This window comes from Camelina sativa, chromosome 18, assembly GCF_000633955.1.
Source record: "Camelina sativa cultivar DH55 chromosome 18, Cs, whole genome shotgun sequence".
Taxonomy (NCBI): domain Eukaryota; kingdom Viridiplantae; phylum Streptophyta; class Magnoliopsida; order Brassicales; family Brassicaceae; genus Camelina; species Camelina sativa.
This window is the reverse complement of record NC_025702.1, coordinates 12,403,426-12,424,629: the sequence shown is the minus strand read 5'-3', so window position 1 is coordinate 12,424,629 and position 21,204 is coordinate 12,403,426. Positions and strand designations below refer to the sequence as shown.

The 21,204-nt window shown below is 33.7% G+C and overlaps 2 protein-coding genes across 2 annotated transcripts; both read left to right on the top strand.

Moving 5' to 3' along the window:
• Nucleotides 12,407-16,990, top strand: LOC104761298 (putative cell division cycle ATPase). Its single transcript, XM_010484363.1, has 13 exons — nt 12,407-12,804; nt 13,489-13,699; nt 13,777-13,812; nt 13,907-14,003; nt 14,093-14,135; nt 14,213-14,313; nt 14,411-14,475; nt 14,547-15,040; nt 15,118-15,894; nt 15,988-16,123; nt 16,222-16,290; nt 16,374-16,547; nt 16,635-16,990. The coding sequence occupies exons 1-13, from the start codon at nt 12,590-12,592 to the stop codon at nt 16,746-16,748; spliced, it is 2,532 nt and encodes an 843-aa protein (XP_010482665.1). The 5' UTR covers nt 12,407-12,589; the 3' UTR covers nt 16,749-16,990.
• On the top strand, nt 17,227-19,132 carry LOC104761297 (F-box protein At5g52880-like). Its single transcript, XM_010484362.1, has 6 exons — nt 17,227-17,434; nt 18,037-18,191; nt 18,281-18,368; nt 18,458-18,588; nt 18,673-18,821; nt 18,931-19,132. The coding sequence occupies exons 1-6, from the start codon at nt 17,262-17,264 to the stop codon at nt 19,027-19,029; spliced, it is 795 nt and encodes a 264-aa protein (XP_010482664.1). The 5' UTR covers nt 17,227-17,261; the 3' UTR covers nt 19,030-19,132.

Genomic DNA, 21,204 nt, shown 5'->3' with positions numbered 1-21,204 from the left:
GCTGGACCAAATCTTGAAAGAGATGGGTTTCAAAAGGTGTGTTAAAGAAGCCTCTGTGTATCGGAAAACAAAAGACAAAGAGCTGCTCTTAGTTGCGGTTTACGTTGACGATTTGTTGGTTACAGGAAACAATCTTATGGCTATAATCGAATTCAAGAAAGGAATGTCTGCAAAGTTTGAGATTACAGACCTTGGTAAACTCACTTATTACGTTGGTATTAAAGTGAGTCAAGAGAAGGATGGGATCACTATCAAACAAGAAGGTTATGCAAAAAGGATATTGGTGGAGGCTGGATTAGAAAGCTGCAATCCGACCTTGATACCAATGGAGTTCGGACTGCAGGTATCAAAAGCTCTTGGTGATGCAGAGATAGATCCTACTCGATATCGGAGGTTTGTAGGCTGCTTAAGGTACCTGTTACACACACGCCCCGACCTTGCATTCGCTGTTGGCATAATTAGCAGGTATATGCAGAGTCCACGCAAGACACATGGTGAGATTGTAAAGCAAGTTTTGCGTTATCTAAGAGGAACAACTCCATATGGACTAAAGTATAAGCGAGGAGGATCAAAATAACTTGTCGGGTTTAGTGACAGTAGTCACAATGTTGACCAAGACGATGGAAGGAGTACAACTGGTCACATGTTCTTCTTTGGTGACACACCGGTTACTTGGTGCTCGTAGAAACATGACACAGTCGCAATGTCATCATGTGAGGCCGATTTTATGGCTGCGACAGAGGGAGCTAAGCAAGCGATTTGGCTTCAGGACCTCTTGAGTGAAGTTACAGGATGGAGAAGCAAGCAGATCATATTGTATGTTGACAACAAAGCAGCTATTGCTCTCGCGAGAAACCTTGTATTTCACGGCAGGAGTAAACATATTCACAAGAGATTTCACTTCATTCGTGAATGTGTTGAGAGAGAGCTCATTTATGTTGATCACATTCCTGGAGTTGATCAGAGAGCAGACATTTTGACAAAGGCGTTGGCAAGAATTCAGTTTGTGGAAATGAGAAGCTTGCTAGGAGTTCATGATGTTACAAAAGGAGATTCAAAGCTTAAGAGGGAGATTGTTGGATAAGCTTTGAAGCTTAAGGCCCAAGTTATTCTTACAAAAGAAAGATAAAAATAAGAGAAAAGATTAAGATAGACTTGAATAGAATTAGGAGTTATCTAGTTCTATAGTCCTAATAAGAATAGGAATAAGAAAGCCTCTATATATATCAATTGTTGAGTTGTGACATTGATATGAGAAAAGAGAGAGCTTTGGAAGTGTTTAGTTTTGAGAGGAGATTTTCTAAACATAAGTAAAAGAGAGTTATTCTTTTAATCAAGTTCTTTTATATCTTTTACAAGTTTATTGATCAATTTAGTAGAGAGCAAAAGAAAGATAATTGTACACACAAAACTTTGTACAAAAGAAAATAACGTGTGGAAGAAAGATCAAAGAGTTGCTTTTACCGAAGGGAGACAATGACTTAGTGGCGAAATAGAAAGGTTGGGTCGTATTGCGTGTCATCAAAAGTTAGAATACATTTTTACTGTTCGTATCTGACATGTTTAGATCACATTTTCCCCAAAAGAAGTTGGTTTTATAGCAAAAGCATGTGATGCTGACTTGGGAAATTATGCCATAAACGCTAGAAAGAGATGTTCTAAATTTTTAAGAAAAGGTAACTTCTAGGAATGTACAAAATGAACCAACTAGCTACTCAATTCGTAATATACATTTCTAGAGGTTAGTAAGAGCAAGAGAAGCCTCAAATCCAAGACTTTGTATATTTTTGCAAGACATGATGTTTAACAACAAGTTTGTGTGTCAGAGGATTCAAGGGTTGTTATACTTGTTCAAGAATTTATTATTTTATCTTCATATAAAATCTCTATTTCTCAAAAGAAACCAATAAGACCATACCAGATCCAATATGAATTAGGAGAGGGGAAAAGAGTATATTTTGTTGAACCTTTTTTTTTTGTTCTTATTTTCAACAGCTTTTTGGCATGTGATCTTATTTTAAAGTTAAAGATCCCCACACACACACACACAATCCCAACTTTTTACATGTTTAAAATTTTAAAGGATGTAACACATAATACTTTACCAATGAAAAATGTTAATATAACTGAAAGCAAAGTGTGTATCCCACTTGTCACAACAGACAAATTAATATGACTTGGAAATAAAAAATCACTTTGACCATACAATGTGTATCCCACTTGTACCCATTTTCGAACCAGAAACAGGTTTTTAAGATGGATAATCACTGCAGCCTATTGTGTTTACTTTGTAAAATTATTTCTCATTTTTTCATTAAAACTTAACCCATGTATATTGGAAGCAGGGAAAAAGGTATATTTCAACTCAAATAATTTCGAAATTTTATTTTTCTATCCATACAATAAGAAAGTGTATTTTTCAACATGAACCATTAACAAAATTTAAATAAACAACCTAAACTCTTATTAATAGTGTCAAAATCTGCATTGACTAGTTTAAATATTAGTCAACTGTAAAAATGCCGACAATGCATGATGTAGACGCTCAAGATGGACGACTTAGACACTTACGAGACACGACATGAAAATTATAATTACAATAATTACTCTTACCAAAATTAATATACTTAAAATTTCACAAAATATTTTTACAAACTCAATCAATGATTTTTTCAACCTATTGCATAATTAATTTCAAAAATTTTTTTTTTGTCAACAAAAAAAAATCAACTCAAATGAGCCAATTTGTGGGGAAATTGTTTACAAACAAAATATGATGCAGAGAGAGACGCGCTCGGCGTGCCAAAGAATCCGCACAAACATTAGCATTTCTAGAAACCTGAACCAAAGAAAAAAAAAGAAAACTCCTCCCTGTCAATCTTGATATCGTCTAGGTATGTTGCGAAGGCGGGCCAATACTGAGGCGAAGACACCATCTTCACCAAATCGGAGCAGTCCGTAATAAAAACCACTTCCCGGAAATCATGTCCAATCATGCATCGCATCGCCCAGATGAAAGCTTCTACTTTTGCATGTAACGGAGACAGACTACGCCGGTAATTGGTCGCACCGTGAATTGGTGGAGATCCTTGTGAGGAAGTACAAACCCATCCTGCACCTGCAAAAACATCAGTCCCTTTCCAAGATCCATCCACAAAGCACTGATGTCCAGAAAAAACCGATGGAAGGGGAGCATTGAAGCCCTGAGCCCGAGTAACCCTAACACTAGTGGATAAGAGAAAGTCGTCTGACTCCTCCTACACATGTGCCTGATGCCAAGTCTGCCCTTCACCTATCGCCACTCGGACAACCTCATCAGGTCGTTCCACCTGGTTTTCAAAAACCCAAGCATTCTGTGCCTTCCAGATATACCACATTATCCAAGGAAAAGCTGCAATCTGTGAACCCGGATTTGTAGCTCCCAAAAAATGATCCATATTAGCATACACAGACTTCGTAGGGAAGAGCTGTGGCCCTACCGGAACATGAGCTAAAGCCCAAATCTGTCGGGCCGGCGGACACAAGAAAATGGCATGATTTATATTCTCCACATCTGCCCTACACCTTGTACAGGCTACATCACAAGCTATCCCTCGTCGCCTCAAATTAGCAAATACCGAAATACAGCCCGTCAAAACTTGCAACATAAAATGCTGTTATTTTGGGGGACACTGCACCTGCCAAACCTTGGCCAGAAGAGAAGTAAAATCTGGGCCAGCCCCAAAAGCCTGAAACGTATTCGGAATCCCGAAACGCGCCACCTCATACCCTGATTTAACCGTATATTTTCCATGTTTAGTAAAATGCCAACCGAAGTAATCTGCTTTCGAACAATTACTTAAAGGCAAGGCTTCGATCAGAGTTGCGTCCACGGGGTCCAAATGCTCAAAGAGCAAATCTCATTGCCAAGTATTCGTTTGACGATTGATCAAATGAGTCAATCGAAGATCTGGATCCTGAAAAGGATCGTTACTTAAATCTGGTCTCGGGAATTGAGCTGGAATCCAGGGATCCTGCCATATTGAAATGGAGTCCTCAGAACCGACCCTTTTAACAAGCCCTTTATTTACCAGAGATCTAGCTGAAACAATGCTCCTACACCCATAAAAAGGAGAATATGACTGTGTTGGTTCCATAGGGTTTGAGTTTCGGTAATACCTACTCTTAAAAACCCTAGCAAACAGTGAGTCCGGATATTCCATCAACCTCCATAACTTCAAAAGAATATTTTTTAATTTCGATTTTTATTAGTTATTACATCAAGGATTTTTTAAAAATATTCCTTAACTAGTTGATAAATGGTATCAAACTTATCAGAAATTATTAAAAAAAATCATTGACTATGTGTTTTGATTAAGAAATGTTTTTGAAATTAATTAATCAATAGGATGATAAATCATTGATTTCGTGTATTAAGAAAAGTTTTTTTTTTGTAATTATTTTATCCAAATAATACTATTTTGTTTTACAAAAATCAATAATGTAATAACTGTAATTAGAAAATATTCACTGAAATTAATTATGCAATAGATTGATAAATTATTGATTTTATGATTTAAAATATATTTTTAAAATTGTTTTACCTAAATAATATTATATGGTTATGAAGATAATACAAATTTTGTTAAGAGTAGTTTTCATAATTATAATATGTCTCGTTAGCATTTTAATCATGTTCCGTCAGCGTTATTTTTGACAGTTGACTATGATCCAAACCGATCAACTCACGTTCAAAATTGAATAGTCCAAATATTTTGAAATAAATGAAACTTTCAATACTTTTGTTGATTAGGCCGAATAAAGCCAACGCTTATTCAACTGAACATTCTGCTAAATTTGCCTAATGTTTAAACTAGTTCGATAAACCCACCGCAAAATTGAAAATATATTTGGTTGTGATTAATATTTATTTATTTTGGATCAAAAAATGCAAATTTGAGTTTTCTATACTTTAAATTTATATAATTGGAATTGGTTGATCACTTGTTTGACAACAAAAAAAGGTCAATCACGTCATTTTCATTTTTTTTTTTTTTTTGAAACACCACTTATTTTCATTTCATTACGATAGAAACCAAGTACATAGAGTTAAAGATTCTGAGAATCCAAAGAGTAAAACACTACAACAACAAAGGGCATTCCCCAATGCCTTATAAAGATATAGAAATAGATAGATAGGATTAGTCAATAATGGTTCCTTGAGAGCTTTGAGCCAAAGGCAAGCTAGTCTTTTGGTACATGTGAGGTCAGGGATCATCGACATTTCTTCTATGAGCAGGTCAATGGAGGAACATAAAGCCACTGTCTCATGACAAAGTGACGTTGAGGAAGGGGTCAGAGCCGTGGATCTCACCGGTATGAGAATATCTACATAAAGTAGGACTTTGACAATGGTTTGAGCAATGGTGGTTATGCTATGGTGCTTGAAGGCATGTGTTAGTGGTGTCGTAAAGTGAGATAAAAGCTTAGATAAATCATAGCCATACTCAAAGCTCTGACAAACTGGAATCGGGATCCTTATACCATTACACGACAAGCTAGGAGGTTCATAAGACAAAGTCGTAAGGGCTATACCTACCAGGATTCTCGGATGATTAAAACCAAGCCATAGTACCGATGATGCATTACTTCTCAGATGGAGTCTTCTACCATAGAGATTGTAATCTTGATCACACCTACGACTATGGTTTGGCAATCGGCATAAGAAATCTGACCTGGATTTTAAGGGATATAAAATTGAAGTACACCTTATGGGCTTGGGCAGTGGAAGCTTTAATGGGCCAAAACCAACTTTAGGATCCATTAAGAGGAAACCTAAGTGAATGATGGCTATGTACGGATTGCGACCATGGCGGCTGCCCGGAGGAAGTGGGAGGGTTGGCCTTGAACTCCGACTCATCAGTAGAGGGTGGTGCAATAGTGATTCAGGATAAGTTTGGTCCGATGTTAAGGCAGGGAGGCAAGAAGACTTACTCTTTCCAGATTTAAAACAAGTTGCCCTCAGAAGAGAATCGTCGTGCGCCGTCGACGTCTCCCCTGTGCATGGCGCATCTGCCGGTCCAAGAGAGAAAGCTCCTGCCAACAACGAAGCCGAGGGTGAGGGATCTTCATGGGTGAAGTGAAAACCAGTTCGAGAAAATTTCAGATCCAAAACCAGATCTAATTTTTTAAAAACACGAGGGCTTTCGGATGCTTCTGATTTGGCGAAGCAGACAAGGGATGAGGGAGGAGGTTCACCGAAAACTGCTTCCCTTCACTGATAATTGATAAAACGCCGCAAGAAATTATAAGGTTCAAAAGGTTTTGGAGATTTTGAAAAACATAGATATAAAAGGAGAAAATAACTAAAAAAAGGGAAAACATTAGCAAGAACTCGAGATGGCAGAGCAAACAGATGGTTTTATCCCGTCGTCGGCGAGCGAAAGCTCCACCGGCGCCGGAACGGTTTAGACTGGAGGTTGCCTCGATAACTTCGCCTAGGAGAGAATATCGAGAGTTTTTTTATTAACAAAATTATAGCTTCATTTTCATTTGGTTTTGAGTTAAAACTTCTACACTAAACAAAGAACAAAAACCAAAAAAAACAAAAACTATGAAATAAACTCTTTTGGATTATTATGATATATAATTTTAGGATTGGCTGATCACTTTTTTGATATATACATTTTTTATATTTTAATTTGAAAATTATATATACTCTTATTGATGCTTTGAATTAGACTAAAACACCAAGAAACATGCCAATTGTCATCCAGGTCAATGCTAGTTTTCGTATTGGCCACACAAATATTATATGACATTATATATGTGTAAAGCACATAATAATACAGCACAGACAAAATCAATGGCTCTTAAAATTTCCACCCAATTTGGCACAAAACTCCTGACCTATGCAAATGCAACATTAACTTTATTTAGTCTTCCAAAATAATTAAATGTACATTTATAATTCAGTTTTTTTTGTATGATAACATAAGAGACTTATATTATAAGATCTGCAATTCCATGTATCTAATTTTATGTACGGATGGGTTAAGATGATGTAAGATAAAGTTGAATATCCATTATATAGCTACTCACTCGAAATACACATTTTCTTCTTGATTGTGATCTAAAATCTGAATCATCATTGTCTATAAAACAACTTTGCACTTTCCTTAAACACAATTAACCGCATGCAAAAGGGTAATTCAATCACATTAGAAACAGACAAGTGACAGATACACATGTTGTTTCCAGTGTAAACATATGGGTTTCAAAATTGATTATTACTTCAAATATAATTATAATCTAAACCTAACACGGTAAAATTTCAAACATACTATTCAATATACATGAATAAGTTGTGGCTGTTAGTTTAATATTTTGTTGGGCATTTATATTATTTAATATTAGTATATAATAAAAGTTTGTTCTTAGAGAGTAATGATTTGGCATCATTTGTATGCTCTGAGTCTTAGTGCTGTAATTTGTCACAAGATTTTTAAATATATTATATATAAAGCATATGGTATTATTATATATATACTTTTTCATTTGACTCTTTAATTGTTTAAAAATTTTATAACTTAAAAGCCGCCGCTAAAGAAGATGAAAAATGGCGTGTAAAGTGATACATTTTGTTAGTAGTTTTTCAAGGAAACAACAAAAAATGCAAAGTGGAATTAACCAACAATTAATTTAGTCTTTTGTTACAACTCAATCTCCATCCATGTGCTGCCTTCTAAAGCAACTACACACGAATATTCTATAGATATGCATCTCTATTTGTGTGCAAAAATACTATTTTCAACGAAACGATCATCATCGTTATGTAATGAGTTGTGACGATGATGGATGATTAAGTTATAGGTTATGTGTACGGTTCGCCATTCGGGTAACCTGTTCGGGTTTAGGTATTACTCATTCGGGTTTGGGTAAACGAGTTTAGAAAAATAGAATTAATTGGGTATTTTTAGATATATGGGTTCGATTCGGTTTGGGTATTATCGAATTCGGGTCGGTTTGGGGTACAAATTTTAGAACCTAATTAGTACCCGAACTACCGGGTACCCGAAAAAATATAATTAAAATTAATTGAATTTAAATAAATTTTGTTTAATTTTAACTTATGTGACAAAATATTTTAAATATTTTGATTATATTTGATATTTAGGTATAAAAATAAATGAAATATTCAAAACTATAATCATATTTTGGGATAATTTCATTATGTTAATGATAAATATTATAAATATGCTTATATGTTCGGATTTTATGGGTACCCAAACGGGTACCGGGTATTACCCGAACCCACGGGTATTAGAAAATAGGACCCAATAGGGTTTTATAGGCAAACCCAAACCCGGTTTTTCGGGTCGGATTCCGAGTTGGGTATTCGGGTATGATTTTTATGTCCAGGCCTAGTTATGCGGTAAAAGATACTTTAGTTAAAGGAAGATGGTGCGATTAGAAACAAATGAGAAATAATAGTAATGTTGATAACAAATGAATTGTTTAAATAGTAAAATAGTTTTAAAAGTATAAAGTAAAAGTAATTAATAATATTATTTATAAAAAAAAACACTACACAATTTAATAAAAAAGGTACACAATACTTTGCCTCTTGTCAAGATAGGTAGCAAAGTACATCATCCCAAATTTACTTGTTGTCAAATTGTTCATCACAAAAATTAAAAAAGTATCGGTGTGATATACGTCATTCAATTAGTTATATGTTTGCAATAGATTAGTGATGAAATAATATTAATTGTTCAAAACAAATTCCGTTTCTAATTATTGATAAAATTAAACCATAATTTACAAATTTTACATAAAAGTGATATATATATATATATATATATATATTAGATATTGATGATCAGCTGAATAAAAAAGAATTCATCGATCTTGCTAGCTATTTTGGTCAGTAATGGATTAGCAGAGTTTGAAAAGAATGGTAAAAAATATTAGTTAAACTAATTCACACTGGTATCAATTGGTTGTCAAATCCAAATCATTGCGAATCTTTAGTTAAACAAAGACTGTGAACTGTAAATAAAATAAATGGATGAAGAGTTCCCCGTTATGTAGACATTTGTAATTGTAACCAAGTAAGAAGGTTATTTTATTGGAAAAGAAAGTGTTTGGTTTATGACTTTTTAAAATTTTTTACCTTTCAATTACTATAAGATGACAAAAAAAAAGAGTAAAGAAGTTATGCTTGAAAAAGACAGAGCCGTTTGCGTTAGAGACTAAGGAAACTAATTATGAAAAGGTACCTCGAAATCACATGCCAATGAAATGATAGATTCCACAAAAGAAAAGATTCGCTTCACAAAAGAATGTTCAAATAATCATACAGATTAACCAAGAAATTTGACTTCAAAGTCCATAGAAAAGACCCGTGTAGTCGAACACCAAGTCCTCCCGTATAAGCCACGTTTATGGGTAAAAAAAAATAAACAGTTTCAAATACATCTTATTTTGGATATTATAGACGTTGATTTACATGGTACAAAAAATATTCACAAAATGAGAGATTGATAAGTAAACTATCAGAAGTTCCAGACTTAACTAGGACCATTCCCTTTCGTTCTATTAAAACTTTGTAAGATGATTTTGATCCTTCACGCTTGTTGAGAAATGTGCATTGTAGTACATTTGCATGCAAAAAAAAAAAAAAAATAGTACTTTTCACAAGATTTTGTCACCCAATAAATGTGTGTGTTTTAGCCTCACATGTATAATACTAATTCACCACACAACACAAGTATGGCTACATCTTTCTCATCCTTGGACCACACACACAGACATATCTTTTCCATACGTTAGACCTATTGTCCATAGTTATGGACTTTCAATAAGACAATAATAATAAAGAAATCTATATAAAAATAAAAACAAAAAGAATAAGAAAAGGCAATTTTGAGGGATTGATAATCGGGAGTAATTTAAAACCCTACCAAACCTATTACTTAAGAAAAAGGTAGACCGACCAAAAAGGATAAATTTTGAAAGAGAAAAAAACCAAAAAGCTCAAGAAAAAAATATGAATATATTAGAAAACCGAAATATCCAGTTCCAGTTAAAGAAAGCTCATATTTCTTTCATTTCAGTTTATTTTATTTGTAGGTAAAGAGTTCATGCTATATACAGACGAATATCATTTTATGTAGTTTTGTAAATAGTCATATTCGTAAAATTTATAAATTTAATTAATTTATTATTTTTCTCACTACATTTGACTAGTTCACTGTATATAAAATTATAATATAGTTTTAAACACAATTCATAAATATATCATGAAAGCTAAATATGGCGCATTAGTACTGGGTCTGTGAGTCTAATTTGTTTAAATGTGTATCGATGACTTACAGTTTTTAACATAAATTATAAAATATATATACACATATTATATATATATAATTTCCATAATAAATATCTTCTATTAATCACATATATATGTATATTGATAACTTTATGCAAATATGTGTATAGTTACCAAAAATTGTATATAAATAAGTTATGTTTAATTTTTTGTGTTTTGTTTGTAGCAATTGCACAATATGTTATTTATATTTTGTGACATTATTGGATGTATATATATATATATTATAAGTTAAGTTCTCTCTATTTTGTTACTTCACATAGTAGGTTCTCTATTTATAGGAAATTTTTGCATAAATTCTAGGTCACATTAATTTTTTATATTCATAAGTTTTGATTTTTTATAATTTAAGAAATATAATATTTTCCAATTGAAAAAAAAATAAAATACATTTATTTCAAAAAATATTTATGCATAAGATTAAATATTTGAAATATTTATATATGGTAAGTATATTCAATATTTACATATGTGTTTGATTATTTATATATGGTAAGTATATTCAATATTATTGAAAATAATTAAGAATAAGGGTAGCAAAATCAGAAGTGTTTGGATATTATAGAAATAAAATTTGAGGTAAATTGTGGATTTGCCACATCAGCAACTAATATCACCCATAAATATATTTATTTACTAACAAAAAAAAACTTAGGTGGGGGTATTGGACAGTGGAACGTGAAAGAATTTAATAGAATGATGAATTCCAGTGTTATTCGATCAAACATTTTATAAATTCTTTTGAAGTCTAGTGTTATTTAAGTTGTTACTTTTTTAACTCTATTAAATTCCAGTATTATTGGATGTTATCTAGTTTTATACAACATCATTATTTAGCGAGAATTCAAGAGAATTATTAGTGTAAAATGTGAAGAATAGATTCCTAGCTTTTAAGGTGAGATTTGGATAGATAAAAATATATATATATATATATATATATATACTCATCAATTACTCGTGACAAATTCATCATTAGTCTCCGACGGCAACTATCGCTCAAGTTGCTGCCGACTATCAAAACGTCTCATATTTTCCAAATTCTTATCTTCTCCAAAAACAATTTATGGGTCATAGATTCATCGAGTGAGAAGCTCTCCATTAAAGATTCTCCATTGGAATAGAACCAGAAGCTCTCCCTCCATGTAAGTAAGAGTGACTTCAAGACTGAAACGAAAAATCAATCAATCTCAAATTCTCTTCTAATAAAGGGATTGGGTACATAACCTCTCTCATTTCGAATTCTGATTTGTATATTTGATCCTCTGTTTCCAGTATTGTGTTAGCACGTCATATTCTTCTAGTCTCAGTTTTGATTTATGAAAATTACTGAATACGGAGAAGACAACATTATCTATTATGCTAGGCTGTTCTCATCTCTCGAGTCTCGAGTATGAACTATATTTTTTTCCCTGAGTTTGCTCTTCTTCGTTTGCTATTTATTAAGGGCATAACTACTGAGTTTGAATTTGGAAATTTAATTTGATTCTCCGTCTTCAATGTTTGCAGTTTTTTAGTGAAATAAAAATTGAATCAATCAAGAGTTCACTGCGGCGTAAAGATCGAAGAAGAACGACGGTGGCCATAAGGAGAAAGAGAGGTCACGAGGCCGAGGGCAATATCTTCTGTTAAAATTCTATAATTTTCCATTAAAATGTTATTAAAATATAATGGGTGGACTGATAAAAAAAATTTAAGAATCTTTTACTATCACTAAAAATCTGTAAATTATGACTAAAATTCTATTCAATTAAATTCTCTCACAATCCACTGACCAATACCTCCCCTTAAATAGAATGAAATAAAAAAACTTCTTTTATGTCCAAAAAAATTAAGTAGTTAAAAAAGTAAATCTTAATTTTTATACATGTTACCATTAAAGTGGCTTTTTCCCGGGAAAGGGTTAAGGAACCGTAAGACTAACCCAAACGTTTGCTATAAATAGAGAGAGAGATCCATCTTCTCTACACCCGTCAAACCCATCTTCTTCTCCACCTTAAATCTTATTTTACCCTCAAAAACCAAAAAAAAAGAAGAAGATAAAAACTCTTCCTTTACAGAAACAGAGAAGAAAAAAAAAAGATATTTTGAGACAATAAAAGTCTCGATTTTTTCTTCTTTTCCAAGGAATGCTCGTTGAACCCTTCCTAGATCGTGTGATTTAGAATCGAGGGTTCTCTTCTGATTTCTCAAAATCTTTTTCTTTGTTGCTGTTGGTGCAAAATGGAGCAGAAGAGCGTATTGTTATCAGCTTTAGGTGTTGGTGTTGGGTTAGGAATCGGGTTAGCATCTGGTCAAAGTTTGGGTAGATGGGCAAACGGGTCAGGCTCTATAGAAGATGGACTCACCGGAGAACAGATTGAGCAAGAGTTGTTGAGACAAATCATTGATGGCAGAGAGAGTAGTGTCACCTTCGATGAGTTTCCGTATTTCTTAAGGTAACTCAGCAAACAAAAACTAAAGCTCTGTTCTTTGTCTTTTCAGATTTATTATGATACTCTCAACTTAAAAACTCAATCAAAGATTCAATGTTTTTTTTTTTTTTCAGATCTCTGTATTTTAGATAAGATTGTGTTTGATTGAAATAATCAAATAATACCAACTTGGCAAGTTGGTTATGAAATATTTACATCTTCCAGCTGTCAAAAAATATTAAATCTTTGGAAAAAACTTGAAAAGTTTGTTATGTTTTCACTAAATTTTTTGAGAATTTTGATTTCTCTTTGTATTGTTTGGTGGTGAAAGAATCTTAGAATCTATGAGTATATTTGGGTTTTTAGAGAATGATAAAGATAGTAAATGAAAAAGTTTGCTTTATTTTTTATTTTTTTTGGGCCAAGAAAATATTCAGAAAAGGGAGTTAATGAAAGAGAATGATGGGAAAGTGGGGTAGGTTAGTTGCACAATAAGCATGTGGATGATTTGGCAAATAGGAGTCAAGACAATGAGAAAGAGAAATAGAAAGATTCTCACATGTGATTCTACTTGTTTAGTTTCATCCCTTTCATTATTTCGTGTATTTTTCTGCTTCTTTGTTTGTTTCGGATACTATTGAATCCAGTCTGTACTATTTTAATGTTCTTGACAATTTTTAACTCAATCATATGATTGTTTAATGGCAGCAAGAGAACTAGAGTATTGTTGACAAGTGCCGCATATGTTCATCTAAAAGAGTGTGATATATCGAAGCACACTCGGAATCTTGCACCTGCAAGTAAAGCCATTTTACTCTCTGGTCCTGCAGAGTTTTATCAGCAAATGCTTGCTAAAGCTTTGTCTCATTACTTTGAATCAAAGCTATTGCTGTTAGATATAACTGACTTCTCTATCAAGGTAAATCAGTTAATGCATGTTTTCCCATAGTAAAAACAGAATAGCTCCTAAGCATTCTACTCTTTTGGAAACAACAGATACAGAGTAAATATGGATGCACCAAGAGAGAACCTGTAAGTTACTACTTGTCCTGCGTTATTTTCTTTTCTTTATGCTGATGACTTCAGAGAAATGATTCTTGTTTTCTTATCTTTATTGGTCTTGTAGTTTCACAAGAGGTCTATTTCTGAGTTTACATTGGACAAAATGTCGAGTTTTATGGGTTCCTTCTCTATGCTCTCTCAACGTGAAGTTGAACCAAGAGGTTTAAAACAATACAAACTCTTACCTTATTTTCTTCTTTTATTACTTTCAAACATAAACTAAAGAGTTAGCAATTCTTGTAAAATGCAGGGACATTGCGTCGACCAATCAGTGGAAATGATCTTAACTCAAGGTTTGCCTTTGTTTTTCCTGCAAGTTAGTTTTATAGGTTTTTGTCTCTGTGAGCTCACTAGCTCCTTTCAAATTCAGGAGTATGGAGAGCTCTAATCGTCTTCCAAGACACAAAAGAAATGCTTCTGCTGCTTCTGATATCAGTAGCATATCTTCCCGCTCTTCAAGTTCTGTTTCAGGTTTAGCAACTTATTGTTCTATCTTCTTTATACATTGCATATAACTTCAGGCTCGTACGTATAGTTGTGTTAATCTATGCTTTCTTATGCCTTTTAGCTTCCAGCAAACGCAGTACAAATCTATGTTTCGATGAGAAACTTTTCCTGCAGTCACTTTACAAGGTACCAATACACAAATTTGCTAAATTATTTTTCTTGAATGGAGTTTTCACAATTGTAGTCTTTTTCTGCAGGTCTTGGTTACTGTATCGGAAACAAGTCCGTTAATAATATACCTCAGAGATGTTGAGAAGCTTCTTGAATCAGAAAGATTCTACAAGTTGTTCCAACGGCTCTTGAACAAGCTCTCTGGTCCTGTCTTACTTCTTGGCTCAAGAGTATTAGAACCCGAAGATGATTTCCAAGAAGTAGGCGAAGGTGTCTCCGCGCTGTTTCCTTACAACATCGAAATCAGACCGCCGGAAGATGAATCTCAGCTCATGAGCTGGAAATCTCGGTTAGAAGATGACATGAAAATGATTCAGTTTCAGGACAACAAGAACCACATTGCAGAGGTTCTTGCTGCTAATGATATCCAATGCGATGACTTAGCTTCAATATGCCACGCAGATACAATGTGTTTGAGTAACCACATTGAGGAAATTGTTGTTTCTGCTATCACTTATCATTTGATACACACCAAAGAACCTGAATACAGAAACGGAAAGCTTGTGATATCTTCCAAAAGGTGAGTTCAAGAATCTGTTTATTCATTCCCTAACTGATTATTTCAACTAATCAACTGATTCATGAACTTGCAAACAGTTTGTCTCATGGACTAAGTATATTCCAAGAGGGAGGAAACAAATCATTCGAAGACTCCATGAAGCTCGACACAAACACTGACTCTAAGCGTAAAGAAGGAGAAGTGAGTTCAAAGAGCGAGTCAAAATCTGGTTCTGAGAACAAAAACGAGTCAGAAAAATCACTTCCTTCAAACAAGAATGACAATCCATTGCCTCCAAAAGCGCCTGAGGTTGTTCCTGATAATGAGTTCGAGAAGCGTATAAGACCAGAAGTTATACCAGCAGATGAGATTGGTGTGACATTTGCAGATATTGGTTCACTAGACGAAACAAAAGACTCGCTTCAAGAACTTGTAATGCTTCCACTTCGAAGACCAGATCTTTTCCAAGGCGGTCTTCTCAAGCCATGTAGAGGAATCCTATTGTTCGGTCCACCTGGTACTGGCAAAACAATGCTTGCGAAAGCAATTGCAAATGAAGCTGGAGCTAGTTTCATCAATGTTTCCATGTCTACAATCACTTCGAAATGGTTTGGAGAAGACGAGAAGAACGTGAGAGCTTTGTTTACTTTAGCAGCTAAAGTATCTCCAACGATTATATTTGTGGATGAAGTTGATAGTATGTTGGGACAAAGGACAAGAGTTGGAGAGCATGAAGCTATGAGGAAGATTAAGAATGAGTTTATGACGCATTGGGATGGGCTAATGACGAAACCTGGTGAAAGGATTCTCGTTCTTGCAGCTACAAACAGACCGTTTGATCTTGATGAAGCTATCATTAGGAGGTTTGAGAGGAGGTACTAAGCACAGTTTGGTAAAATACAAAAGTTCTAATCAATCTTAAAATAACGGTGACTGATTTTTGTGTGTTTGTGTTGTGAACAAAACAGAATAATGGTGGGACTTCCTTCGATTGAGAGCAGGGAGAAGATCTTGAGAACTTTGTTGTCAAAAGAGAAAACAGAGAATCTTGATTTCCATGAGATTGCACAGATGACAGACGGCTACAGTGGAAGTGATCTTAAGGTTTTTTTTTATCATCTCTAAACAGAACCTAAATAAGTTTTTGTAAAATCAGTGGAAACTGAGTGTTTGTTAAACTTTTTTACTTTTTGTACGAACAGAATTTATGCATCACAGCTGCTTATAGACCAGTTAGAGAGCTGATTCAGCAGGAAAGATTAAAAGATCAGGTAAAAGAACTAAAAGGAACCTCTTGTGCACTCTTTATAGATCAAATTCTCTGCGGATATTGAAATCTCTCTTGTTTGTTTAGGAGAGGAAGAAGAAAGAAGAAGCAGGAAAAAGCACGGAAGAATCAAAAGAAGAAGAAGCAGGAAAAAGCACGGAAAAATCAAAAGAAGAAGCAGCAGGAGCTTCTGAGTCTGAGGAGAGAGTTATTACATTGAGACCATTGAACATGGAAGACATGAGAAAAGCTAAAAATCAGGTCTAACATCTTTATCTCATTTTGAAAAGAAAAAGACATGAGATTGTAAAAATAACTAAGATTTGTTGTTATGTGTGTGTTTTACAGGTAGCTGCGAGTTTTGCATCAGAAGGAGCAGGAATGAATGAGCTGAAACAATGGAATGATTTGTATGGAGAAGGAGGCTCAAGGAAAAAAGAACAACTCACTTACTTCCTCTGAAAAATTGCAAAAAAAATGTAAAATGTATGTTTCTTGATACACAAGATATACATGTAACAAACAGATCCGGCACATCACAAAGAAAGAGTCTTTAATTATTTCTTAGGCCATTCCATTTTGCGGATAACTTTTTAGGTTCCTCTTATTCTCTTTCTTTTTGGATTCTTAGTTTTTTTTCTTCTCAAAACTGTCATTTTTTTCTTATATGTTCATATTTATGTCATTGTGAATTTTTAGTTAAATGTAGTAAACATATTTATATAAATATTTGCTTGTATTTGTTGAGATTTAGGAACTAGGAACTCAATACAATTTATATAGATAAGTGAATTAACCAAGGATTGGAAGTAATTTAAATTGACCCAAAAAAAAATGGAAAACCAAAACTTAACCAAACGAAATCTGTACCGGTTCCGGTTTGAATTGGAAGTAATTTAAATTGACACAAACCGATACAATGAAAAGAGAAAGACGATGATCAATGATTTGTATGAACCCAGAAAAAGAGAGAAAATGAAGAGATACGAAAATCTAAAGGTAGGAGAAGCCCTGTCCAAAAACAATCTATACCCATTTGCTTGCAATGAACTCAGTTCCGTTTTGAGTCTTGCTTACTCTCGATTACCCAAAGATGTCAAAGCTTTGATCTTTCGAGATACCCTCTCCGCTTTTCGTCTTCTTCCTGAGTAAGTTACGAACTTCATCATCTCAAAATTGCGTATTTAGGGTTCTATTGTGCTCTAATTTAGGGTTAATCTGTGTTGAGATTTCGTCCATCTATATGCTGTAGCTGAATTCTTAAGGTTGGTAAGTCTAAAAAATCAATAAAGTTGGGAACTTTTTCATTTAACAATGAAGCAGAGGTGATACGATCTTTGAATGGCTTTACTACTTTTTTTGTCTATCAAATTAGCTTTTGATTCTTTGTGTTTGCTTATACAATTTGGAAACAAATTAGAAAATGTAGAATGTTGTTGTGCCTTTCTTGAATATAATTCAATGTTATGGTTCATATGTATCTGTTGATGAAAAGTCCTGAAACTTCGAACCAAGGGCTTTTCGTATTTACGTTTTCAATTACCAAAGATCATATGTTAAAAGCTAGATTGTTCTGTTTTCCCTTAGTGTGACAACTTATCACTGATAAGTAAAGGCTACTCAAGTCCTATTGTGCATATGTCTCTTAGATTTGTATGGTCTCTTTGTTTCTGCAATTTCTATGTTTCTACTTCTAAATGACTGTTAAGACTAATATTTCAGATTCTTTATTTTTATTGTTTTCATTTAGCGTGAACACATCAGCTGCTGTTTCAGCTGCTAACCTTCTCCTGAAGAGCGTGGAAGCCGTGCTGCCCAAACAGAAGAAGAACTTGGCTATTGTAGAATTCAAGCAGGCAAAAGTAGCACTGAAGAGACGCAGTAAGAGCCCTGAGGAAGATATATGTATGTGTATTTTGTTATCTTTCTTGAAACCTCTTCTTTACTATCGTGAGATAATACTTCACCACGTGCGAATCCTCTTTTTGTTTCAGATATACCTTCACTTCCACAAGATATCCTTATTCACATCTTCAGTTTCCTCGATGTATCGTCCTTACTTTCCTCAGCTCAAGTGTCTCGGTAGCTCCTCTATATTTTCCACATTGCAGAGTCTTTTGCTTCTTCTTTTTTTCCCTTCTACATCTGTTTTGTTTTGTCTGTTTGTATAGCTCATGGAACCAAGCTACGCATGATGACTCTCTGTGGCAATCATTATTTGAAGTTCACTTCTATCACAAACGTGTGATTCGTATTCATTCCAGTATTGATTGGAGAGAAGCCTTTAAGAAAGCATATATCGGTTAGGATTTTTGTCCATGGTTTTTATCTTTCTCCCTTTCAGAAACCAAGCTTTCTCTGTGTAATTTCTAAAGTATACTTGCAGCGGCTAATTCATTGAAGGCGTTAAGATCTGGCCGAGGATACTGTAGTTACTGTGACTCTATTGTTTGGCACAACAACTTGAGATGTCCGAACAAACAATGTCAGTTGAAATCAGGCAACAAGCCGGTCGACCTCATATCAACTCACCAAGTAAGCTTTTCCTCTTTCAGTGCGCCATGGTCACTTCTTTTGTCGCGTTTCTGTTACTTTTTGAGCAAGTTATTTCTCTGTTTTTGGTGGGGTTTTTTTTTCTTTACAGGTTGTCAACTATTTACTGGGGGTAGCGAGTTCTTCTGATGAAAGTGAATCAGATGATGAAGCCGTTCCTGGACTATGGTCTTATCCTACACTACACTGATTTCGTAGCTTAACCAAAACGTCCTTTCAATGTAAACTTTGTTACTCATATATACACATTCATATACATAGTTGTGTACAAATAAAAGTTTGTCTTCACCTAATTAGGCTTGTCCCCCAAATGTGTCTTCGCACCTATGGCTAATTTGAGTGTCATGTTCTTTAAACTAAGATCTCCAAGCTATTATGTTTCGAATAGGTGACTCAAGGAACTATAGAATTGAAAAGAAAAAAAATTGGAAAGACATTTAAAGGGATTGAAGTGGAATTGATTAATTAATCTCCTCGCCTGATCTCTGTTTTAAAAACAGTGAGGAGAAGTTGAGTAAGCCAATGGGTAAGAAATACACAATGTCAATGTTTATTGTGTACATATAATGATAAAAAGTCGTGGAACGCATTTACATTGGTGTTTTTTGTTTTTCTAATGAAGCACATTTTTGTCAAGATAAGAGCTAATATTGAATTATATCTTCAAGTTTTCTTTATGTTGTTAAAGACTTAAAGTATATACATAATCACCTAACTTTTTATAGGCCAAAACATAAAAGTTCGTTCTACTCCGAATAAACAATACTAGATAGATGTTATGATGCATACACACATGACACATTCCATGACAATTTCGTGGATGTAGTTAAGTTACTAATACTAACGTATTACATATGAGTGGGCATAGCTTTTGTATTATTCTACAAGTCATATTTAGGTCTAACTGTTATACGCACTTTAGTCGGCATAGCTCCATGCTACCCGTAGAAAACTATTAGTCCTCATTTTCTTCTTTTTTGTCACCTACAATTGAAAATAGTTTAACTACAGCCAAATATAATCCAGATTTTAGAAAAAAAAAAATTTGAACTATAGTAACAAAAAGCAATCTAAATGTAATTAAGTAACCAAGGGAACTTGATTATTTTGGTTTGTTGGTTACTTGGTTCATAGGTTTGCTGCATTGAACGCAACAATACCATAACAGTTTTAGAAGCTTAAGATCAAATCGACATACAGAAAAACAAAGTTGGGAAGAAATTATAAAAAGTAAGAAATAAAGTTAGGCCAATGAGTAACATATTAAAAAGTAAAAATTCTCGCTTGTGTTAAAGTTATAAAACAAAGTGTTTAACAAAAGAAAAAAAAAGAATGTAAAAGCAAACTCTTCTTTAAAGTTTAAAGTGAAAGAGGTGTAAAATTTTGAACTTCATGAACGAAAGAGCTTTTCAAGTCAAAGCTTTTGAGGTTAAAAACCATTGATATACTCAGATATATATATATATATATATATACATAATAAATTTATAACAAGTATAAACAACTTATTCTTTAAGAGTAGAGACAAAAGGAAAAATTGAAGTATGCAATGGACCAACAATACTTTTGTCATGGAAAGAACCCCGAGTTATATCTTTAAACACTACTAAGGTCAGAGTTCAGACCGTCAGAGAGCTAAACTCTTCTTTCTTCTTTTTTTTTCTTTTCTATGTAGTAAATGTTTCTTTTTGTCATTCTTCTTTATTGTATTTATGTGTTTTACATCTTGTCTTGTTTTTCTTTCTATCTTATTAGGTTATTTATTCGTAAGAGTCAATTTGAGGTTTCTTAACAACAGTTTAAAAATATAAGAGCATTATTGCAAAGATATGTTTGTTTTATCGATTTGTTGAAATATATGTGGGAAATAGATTTATTAAGGTTATATAACATTAACTGAAAGTTTACATGATACTATGGTAAATGTTGTTGAATATACTAGTTTTATGTTGCTTTTTGTTAATATATATATCACGTAAGACATAAAAATATTTAAGTTGAGTATGCAAACATACACGCAATCCTATAAAAATGTATCAACCATATTGTACTACTGTAAAGTTGCTTGGCCACATAACCGAAATTATAAATTTTGGTTAGCAATTTGGTTAGACCTAAAACATGTAGCAAAATACATGCGTTCTTTTACCAAATCCAAATGTAGCCTAACCCACGAGTCATGTTGAGGAGGACGATCATGTTGATGAGGCCAAACCACGAGTCACACTCTTTACCTTTCGCTTCCGGTTGAGTGTGTGCAGTTCTCATTTTACCAAAGGTGCAATTAGAATGTAGGTTACAGGAGTTTCTTGTTCTTCCATTATGCTTCCTCAGTTTCTCTCCTCAGTCCTTTCATACTTCTCTT

Coding starts and splice junctions, on each gene's coding strand:
- LOC104761298 (XM_010484363.1), top strand. CDS start 12,590: ATGGAGCAGAAGAGCGTATTGTTATCAGCTTTAGGTGTTGGTGTTGGG. Junction 14,136..14,212: donor GGAAATGATCTTAACTCAAG/GTTTGCCTTTGT, acceptor TTTCAAATTCAG/GAGTATGGAGAGCTCTAATC. Junction 16,124..16,221: donor ACAGTGGAAGTGATCTTAAG/GTTTTTTTTTAT, acceptor TTGTACGAACAG/AATTTATGCATCACAGCTGC.
- LOC104761297 (XM_010484362.1), top strand. CDS start 17,262: ATGAAGAGATACGAAAATCTAAAGGTAGGAGAAGCCCTGTCCAAAAAC. Junction 18,192..18,280: donor GAGCCCTGAGGAAGATATAT/GTATGTGTATTT, acceptor TTTTTGTTTCAG/ATATACCTTCACTTCCACAA. Junction 18,369..18,457: donor TCCTCAGCTCAAGTGTCTCG/GTAGCTCCTCTA, acceptor CTGTTTGTATAG/CTCATGGAACCAAGCTACGC.